Source organism: Leptonotus elevatus, chromosome 8 (genome assembly GCF_054856555.1).
Source record: "Leptonotus elevatus isolate MCC_2025b chromosome 8, RoL_Lele_1.0, whole genome shotgun sequence".
Taxonomy (NCBI): Eukaryota; Metazoa; Chordata; class Actinopteri; order Syngnathiformes; family Syngnathidae; genus Leptonotus; species Leptonotus elevatus.
Window position 1 is genome coordinate 16,954,355 of NC_141246.1, and position 9,486 is coordinate 16,963,840.

Sequence of the window (9,486 nt, forward strand, 5' to 3'; positions counted from 1 at the left end):
TGTCTTTTAAGAAGACATTGGGGCACACGTGTCTTGCGTGTTCCTCACATGTCAGCAGCAGAAAGCTGAGCACCAGCTGGCCTGCGCCCACCAAAGGCAATTTCCCCGTGGCAACAGGCCCAGCTCCCCTTGGCATCCTCACTAATTCAGCACACACTTACGCCTCTGCTCGGGGTTCCGACTGCTAACCTTTGGGTTGTGTGAGGTATGGAAACAGTTTGACTTGCAGTATGTAAGGAATGGCTGAGCTCAGGGGAAAATCGCAGCACATGCTCCTAGCGGCCATGCTAGTTCATGACGCATCGGCCAGGGCATGGCCCGCGGGGTCAGCAGTTTTAAAAGGTGGCAAAAATATTTTTAGGCTTTTTATGGTGCCCGAGAAGCACAGGATGACAGATGCACACAATTAACCTGATGTCAACTTGCACAGGATGATTTATTGCTGTTAATGTAGACAGGCCATACAAGTGAGTAGAAGTTGAGATGGGCCAGTATAAACATGTTTGCTGGGGGCCAGATAACTCACTGTAAAAGACTAAATAAAGTGGATTAAAAAAAAGAAGTCTAGACACCCTTGTGAACAAAATAGCACGTCGCAACACTGTTACAGGGTAGTCAAAACAAGAAGGTACGCTCAGTTACCACACTGTTTATTTATTTGATTTGTTTATATTCATGGCCTAAAAGTGTTTTTTTCATTCAATGTTTACATTAATTATGATTTTCCTACAAGGTTAGTGATAGACTATGGCACCTTCCGACTTCCGTATTGTATACATGTGTTTATTGTTCATATTAATGGAACTTGTTGTAAACCACAGACCCCTGTACTGCATTATATATTGCGGTAAGAGCCGGTCCGAGGCGTACGCCAACTAAGCAACTGCTCAAGGCCACACAACCAGAGGGGGATCCCAAGAGCAATCAAACAGCCAGCAAATCAGCCTGCATTCTTTTGAGGTTTGTTTTTGTAATGGTAACAGTAGTTGAGGTATAACAGAGAACCATTAAAAAAAAAAAAAAAAACTTTAAATAAAGGTTTTACCAAAGCTTTTGCACATTTGTATACAACAGTTTTAAGGCCTAATTATTCAACTTTTTTTTATATCTCTATTTAGTTTAGTTGTTTTATTCATTTTTGAGTTGAAAATTGACAGTTTATTTTTGTGCATCACTGTCACTGTTTTTAAACCAAAATAATAAACCAGATGCCACCCTTACAGTAAATGCATTGATACTTGTTTGTTTTTGTTACTTTTAGATTCAATAAGTACATTAATCTCAGTCCTGTCCTGTTGTGTAACACTGCTACAATAAGTTGGCCCAATAATCATCATATTAGCAAATAAAGAGTGCCCCAATAGTTTTACATAAAGGGTTCCATAACGGCGTCCTGGATTCCGCATCCACAAAACAAAGGATGAGACTCCTACGCAACTATGTCCAGTCCTGTTTGTAGCTCAAGCGCGTCCTCTGGCGGTAAATTACTATCACTGACCCCGCTCGACATGTTTTGGACAAGCTCTAAAATGTGTACGCTACACGTTCAACGCCTCACATTGCATACATGACGATTCCAAATCGTGGCCCGACGTGCTTCAAAGGCTTCTATTTGGATAACAGGATGAAATCAGAAGAACGAAATTTCCACAAAGGCTCTGTTACACGGGGTCGTACGAAAAGGGAGAAAAGCCAGTCGTATAGTTTTACCAATAAGAGAAGTTCCGTCTTTTTTCGGCACACATTTTTTGGTTGTTGTTTATTTTAACATTTTGTCATTGACATTTGCACCTGAGTCGACATCATGGGTGAATCCGTAGTTATGGCTTCTTCCACAACAACGCAAATAATGTGCAGGTCAGGAAAAATTGTATATGTTTGGGATTTAGGGACACTTACACTACATTTGAATAATTTAGAATGCTACATGCATTTTGTTAATTGGTTGCACTCACCTCAAGTTACTTGTATCCAAGCAACCGTAAACAAACACCATATGCTAACACTTCCTTGTGTGACTTGTGCTCACTGCTGCTTTGATTCTATTTGGATCGTTTCAGTCGTTGTAAGAAAATGAGCGCGGAGGTGTTAGTGTCAAAGCCACACTATGAGGGCGGAGCGGTGGCTCAGGGGCTCCTGCAGGAGCAAGGGGCCCCTTTCGAGCCGCCCCCGGGCTTAGCTTCCACGGGCTTAGCTACCGCGGGCTTCCGCTCCGCTAAATACACCCCGGCCGAGTGGTTCTCCGGCTACCGCAGCCTCCTCCAGCAGGCCGCCTCCGACCAGCTCACGGCCCATACCATCCAGGAGGAGTCCAGGGTCATGCGCAAGGACACCGAGGCCACTACTGTGCAGACCCAGACGGACGGGACCCGCCTGCTGGGAGAGAGGCTGCAGGACATCCACCTGTGGAAGTCGGAGCTGCAGGAGCACATCAGCCGGCTGCTGTCCGACACGACGGCTCTGCAGGGGCTCAAGGTGAGGCTGGAGAAGGCGCTGGACGCCACCGAGACTCCTTACGCCATCGCCGTCGATAACTTGACATGCAGAAGCCGGCGGTTGGGACCAGACTTGGTCCGGGACTGTGTGGAGGAGGAGCTGTACAAGGTATGCACGATCAATTCATTTTTGTTGCACCTCCACCAGGAAGAAGAACACTCTCCACCACGACTATCAATAGTATTATTTCTCTATAAAATTATTTAAAGTGCACCTCTGCAGAGGAGCTCATACTCTTTGTGCAGTCTCTTATAATGAGAACGCCACCGCCACTTACAGTAGTAGATGTGCAATTACACGTTATTTTAGTATAGTACTACAATAGTACTGCGTCTTTCATACATTTTATGTTTTATGCTGATATTATTTTAGGGGTGTGCTCAAATTATTTTTCATGAGTTTCCTCTAAAAATTATAGTAGCTTTTAATTTTAGTAACCTTCTAATGCTGCAAATTCAAGAAATTACTATTTTCAGTTCTTTACATTCTACAAAATCTCTTGAAACATTGCTGTGCAGAATAATTTGGAACAGTGCATTTTACCTAAAAGTACGTTTTTATATTTGAAAAAAATCTGTCACTGTTATCTCTTATTGGGAGATTTGTTTAAAAAACAGTCAAATTATTCTCAAACAGTTGATGACTTAAAAATTATGCTGAGGGCCATTTGCATACAATATAAAAATCATAGAAAGTTTGCATAATAATTTGAAACACAGTGTAGAATATTTTTAAAATTCCCTTAAAATAATCCCTCTCTGGCTCCTTCTTATGTATCTAATTTAATTGTTTAATTATAACTTCTAAACTTGTCACTGTAGAGACAAAAGACGTGACTGACTGAGTAACGTGTCAATAATTTTTCTGTGAATGCCACGAACATGGACCAATCAGTGGGCCGGTCCTGGCTATAGCCTATGGCCCCGTCGTGCTTATAGTTTAGCCCTTGGGACAAATAAAAGTGTACTTATTTGTAATGGAGATTTCGATTGCGGACGGCTGCATTGCTGGGCCTAGAAAACCACTGCCAAAGTCGTCGTTCTCACCGGGACATCAGGTAAGTTGATCACTGCGTTGATATTTTTTATTGAGGCGAAGTAAAGTGAAGCTACATTCAAATCTTGCTAGCATCTTGAACATTGCAGACTACACCTTTAATCCTCCTCTTAAACCACCTCACTGTCATGTCGTAATGATAGAAATCAATACTATACAAAAATGCCATTTTTAAAAAGCTCATAATTGTGTCACGCACATGATCTGGAGCAGTTCAGAATCAATATTTAACCAAACAATGTCAAATATGACACGTCATACTCACCATATTAACTCATTCACTGCCATTGACGGCTAAAGACGTCAAAAATTCATTTGAACTATTTAAAAAAAATAATAATCCACTTTTGTTAACAAGAGAAAATAGAGAGTATGAAATATTGTACATTTAAAACAGATATAAAATATGTGATTAATCGTGAGTTAACTATTACAGTCATGCGATTAATTATAGTTAAACAATTTAATCGCCTTAAAGATAATAAAAAATTCGGGGCGTCAGGCGATTACAATTTTCCATTGTAATTAATCACATGACTTCACTAGTTAACTCACAATTAATCACACATTTTATATCTGTTCTAAATGTACAATAAAAAAATCTAAGTTTTCATACTCTTGTTAACAAAAGTAGAAAAAAATGGTAAACTAATAGAAATCGTTCAAATGAATTTTTGACGTCTATAGCCCTCAATGGCACTGAATGAGTTAATTGTAATTGTGTGTGCAGCTCACTACAGATGTCTTTTCCTACTGAACCTTGGTTTGCTCTGGTCTACCAATCAGAGGATGGAAAAATGCTGACGTTTTTGCGGACCAGCTAGCTGACCCTCAGTGGCAACTTTTAAATCTGATTGTTTAAAGAAACAGTCCCATTGCTAGTATAGTTCAATTAACATCAATCAGCACTACTGATTGTAAAGGCCCTGGGCAGATTAAGTTGACATGACTGCACAAAGGGTTTATGTGTCACGTTTGTGTGTTCAAATAGGAAGTGGAGTTGATCAGGAATGTCCAGGCTCTTCTGAAGCGAACCATAGACCAGGTTGCTACTCAGATCAAGTAAGTATCACATTCTCTTCACTGTTACCATACAGTAATAGGGAAAATGGTTTGGCACCACCCACTTTGATAAAGGCTTCACACTGGGCATATATTCTGTTCTCTAACTATTGGAGGTGCTGTTTTTGTCCTTCAAGGGTGATATTTGAACTTGCCCCCAGAGATTATTGAAATGACCTGAACAGTCGTCAAACAGACACACCATAAGGAAATCTCCTGAACTCTGCATAGTCTCATACTATACTATAAAAAATTATCAGACAAGTTTATTTTTATTTGTGAGTTTAGTTTTATTTTTTAACATAACAATTTTGCTAATGATTCAGTACTCTGGGCCTAAGACCCCCGAAAATAATGAATGAATAAATAAATAAATAACGCTAGGACCAGCCATAAAATGAAACCATTGACCACCATTCCCACTAGAGAGTTGAGTAGCTAGTCCTAGCTAGCTACAGTAGGACACATACACCTGGATACAATGGTGGCAAAGGAGGGTGCAGAGATGTGTATACCTCATCAATTCCAATGGCCATACCTTATCAAATTTGTGCTACCTATCTAGTCCTCACAGTCTGCAAACATTTTATACATTCTGATGTTTTCTTTGCAATCCCAAGGCAGAATAAAAAAAAATCTTGTAAATTTGACACACCTCAGACAAGTGTGTTGTTAACCCTGACAAGTTTGAATGCTGAAAAGATAACTAATTACGTAAAATGAGGCTTCCAAATGAAAAATCAATATTCTGTTCTGTGCTTTAAAATGCAGTGGGCGTTGTTGTGGACTGTGAAATTATACCCTTGTGAAGCCTCCGGTCTGGAATTTATCCCAAAGGGTCGACATGGGAAGCCCCACTACGAGAGGTGCTAGCTGCCTAGTTAGCTTGTAAGCTAGCATGCTCTTGGTGGCAGGCATTTCTTGGTGTTGTATTTGTAAAAAACAAAACAAAAAAACATCAACAACAGATGTGAGTCCGAGTGTGAAATGATTATTTTTATGTACCGTGGAACTAGCTAGTGCTGACCAGTCCAGGGTTGTTCCCCAAAAATATTGGCTGGAAGTTACCAGTAGGCAGCAGCGACCCTAATAAGGACAAACACAATAAAACGTGGATATGTGGATTCACTACTCTGTACTAAGACAAAATAACAAGGCTCATTTGATGGTTCCCATTGAATGGAAATGATTGTGTATCAGGTTGAACAGAGATACCAAGAAGACGTTGGAGTTTGACTGGTCAGATAAGTATGAGGCCTACGCCTTGGACCTCCAATGTGGAAGATTCAACGACAATAGTACAGATACGCAGCACTACACCATTTCAACTGCTATGCAGCAGCAGTGAGTAACACAGTCCGTAGAATTAAGCATTAACCAGAAGTGACCATAGCCATTCATGTTCCTTTGGTTTTACAGGATTTCTGACGTCTCTTCATGGATTAAATTCACACAAGACAACCTCTACAGGGCCTTCCGGGAGGAACAGGCCTCTAAGGAACTCAGGCTGGAGCATTGTTTAAATCAGACTGTTTGGACCACAACAAATAGTATCCACGGGGTACTAACTGTTGTGTCTATATGTTGTGTTTCAGTGAGCTCGTGCAGCAGGTGCTACTTGATACCACTAAGGACCTGAGAATCCAATGCTCCAATGTGGACCAAGCCTTCCTCCAGCGCTGTGCTGAACAGATGGATGCCAAGATCCAGCTAGAGCAGCTGTTCAAGCAGGTCAGCACACACACACACTGAAAGACAAGAACACACTGAAACCTTATGGCAGTAGAAGCGAGCCGTAAAGAAAGCTGTTTCCAGTATGTTAAGGCTCAAAATAAATGGTTTAGAATCTCTGTTTACGAGTCAAAATTGTTATTTTGCGCCTCATCAATTCGCATTGAAAAGCAACACTGACTCAAACACAGGCAACCGGCAAAAGAAAGTAGTCGAAAAAGGACAACGGGGACGATTTGGACAAAGGGAAAGTCTGTGCTACTTACGCAGAAGCAGCTAGGTAATCGCTATATGGCTGGCTATTAGTGTATCTAAAAATATTATGGAGTTGCGCCCAAGTCAGCATTCATCATCTGTGTGGAGGCGAATAAGCTACATTTTTGACAAGTGTCATACTCATGAAGAGATGATGAAAAAAGATGGAGATGCTAAATGCTAAGCTAGCCTAAGATTGACTAGCGCATTTAACACCACAGTGTGAAATGCTTGGGTGATCAATTACACTTTTCACAGATATATTAACCCTATTAAAGCGGAGAACATCCAACTTTGAACAGCAAAATTGTAGGCAAATTAATAAATGTCTCTTTTCTGGAGAGCAAATCATATACACAAAACTGAACCAGAACCGAAAATAAAGTAGCCTCTGTTATGCTGTATGTCAGCCAGGAGGACTGACCTATAATGGTATGTATATTAATATAGTATGAATTAACCTGCAAAGTTAGAAAGTTGCTCCTCAAATGAAATTAGTAATTTGCAATCTAATCCATCCAGGGCCTTCAAAATCAATACTGCTTGATACAATTTCAACTCAATTAGCAATGTAACTGTTTCTTTAATCAATCACATTTCGACTCAGAGGAGCCAGCTCATTGGCTGCATGACGTCAGCATTTGCCGTCTTCTTGGTCAGATTAAAATTTGTAGCCAACGTCAATTAGAAAAACGTGTGTAGCTATCTGGACACTTTAGCAAGAAGTAAAATAAGACAAGGCAGGATTTAAAGCCTTCGGGGCAAGTTTTAAAGCCATCACGTGAAATTTAAAATCATGATTGGATTTAAAGCCACCGTGATGAGATTTAAAGCCACTGTGACGAGATTTGAAGCAATCGTAACAAGATTTAAAGCCATCATACTAGATTTAACTCCTTCAAACCCGCATTTTTTTCTGCTGGGCATTTTTTTAAACTGATTTTTACTCTTCTCCCACATAAGAACAACATGGGGGGAAATGGGATTATCTCATGTTTTTATATATTATAGTGGACGCCAGGATAGTATGGCTGTAACTTGCTATCAACTTACCAAGCTTATATGTAACATTTTTAACACAAATATCATGCAAATTAACTTGTGATTGGTTAGCTTTGATCCAATCATGAACCAGAAGTGTTGACATTATCCAAAATATGTGTTTTTATTGGTTTAGACACGCAAATATGCCATGTCCACTGCAAGGGGCTTAAAGCCATCGTGACAAGATTTAAATCATCATGATGAGATCTAATACATTTAATGAAATTGTGACATGATGTGGTGATATTAAGGCGCGGATCAAGACTAAGTCCTGTCGCTACCAAACTGCATTTTGGATCATGTGTGTCGCATGCATGTGCAGACCCTGGAGCAAATTGGAGCTCAGGAGAGGAATATAGTGGCCCTTCAGAAAGCCATCGATGACAAGGATGCCCCACAGAGAGTGGCTGAGTCTCGGCTGTACCGCCGCTATCACAGACCCAACATGGAGCTCTGCAGGGATGAACCACAAATCAGGTACACGCACACACACACAGACGCACACTCACACACACAACTTGTGTCTGCTGGCTCACATTTCCGGTTTCCTGCCCGAGTGCAGCTTAGAAGGAGAGGTGCGGGAGATTGACGCCACCCTGACATCTCTGAAACAGCAGCTGAGCGATTCCCGCAGCTCACTGGCCCACCTGGAGGACACCCGCATGGCACTCGAGAAGGACATTATGTGCAAAACCAACTCGCTGTTCATCGAAAGAGAGAAATGCATGACGCAACGCAAATTGTATCCGACAATCTCCACCCTCTCTGGGTACTGGACATAACATGTTTGCTTTGATTTGGCTCTTTTGGAGGATCGAGGATCGTATGTAGTGGGTTTACTTTCCATTTGCAGTGTTAGCAACACTAACCACGTACTGTAGTCAATGCTGGAGACGGGCAGATGTACACTGCTAATAAAAAGTCACTCACATTTTGTTGGGCCATCATAAGCCTCATGATCATGTAAGCTGACCTCAGCTGACCAAATATGGCAAGCCCCGATCCTAACTAATAATGTGTTTTGCCCTTCTTATCTTTCTATGTGTACACGTCACACTGGAACTGTGTAAAATGTGAACTCATCACAAACTTTTCCTGCTGCTTTCAACTCCCAATACTGTTTGGGACAAATCATGGAAATACTCGTCCACAATTAAACAGAACAGTTGCACTGTTTTTAATGATTTTGTCTCGTGTAACGTTTTTTTTCCAACCCCATTTCTCCCTGGAATGATGATGGTTCGCCACAGTCATTCTAGTCTAATATCGGAATACATCCCCTTGTATTAAAAAAATAATAACCATGTGACAACACAAGAGAAATGACACTTTTGCTCAAATGGACTGTATTAGAATGTATACAGCTTTTATGAGAGTGGTAATTTGCTTTGCTTTCAAAATAACACAGCCATTTAATATCTAAAATACTGACAACAAAAGTGAGTACACCCCTGAGTGAAACTTTACAATTTGTGCATAAACAAGTGTCTATATTTTTTGGGCCCATCCTAATTCTACAGCATAGCCTGAACCTTCTTGGATATGGAGTTCAACCGTTTCTCCTCTCGCTACACGTCTATGATATCACAGAACTAGTAGCTGCTCCTCCACCTTCTATTTGAGGATGTCCCACACAAATGCTCAGTAAGGCCTAGGTTTGTCGACATACATCACCTTGACCCTCTGCTTCTTTGGCAAGGCAGAGGTCTTGTTGAAAGTGTGTTTGGGATCATTAGCATGTCATGCACTCTTCACCAATTGTTGCCACACAAGCTTGACACCATTAGAATGAAATTTGTTCATCTTGGTGTCATCTAACCACACATCGTGGTTCCAGTAATC

At 40.9% G+C, this 9,486-nt stretch overlaps 1 protein-coding gene across 1 annotated transcript; it reads left to right on the forward strand.

Annotated features, from left to right (window-relative positions):
- The first annotated feature begins 1,494 nt into the window (after positions 1-1,494).
- tekt4 (tektin 4) lies at positions 1,495-8,828 on the forward strand. Its single transcript, XM_086081665.1, has 8 exons — positions 1,495-1,857; positions 2,061-2,604; positions 4,544-4,614; positions 5,815-5,958; positions 6,034-6,120; positions 6,210-6,345; positions 7,967-8,121; positions 8,207-8,828. Exons 1-8 carry the CDS (start codon positions 1,805-1,807, stop codon positions 8,424-8,426), a joined length of 1,410 nt encoding a protein of 469 aa, XP_085937791.1. The 5' UTR covers positions 1,495-1,804; the 3' UTR covers positions 8,427-8,828.
- Positions 8,829-9,486: the final 658 nt, after the last annotated feature.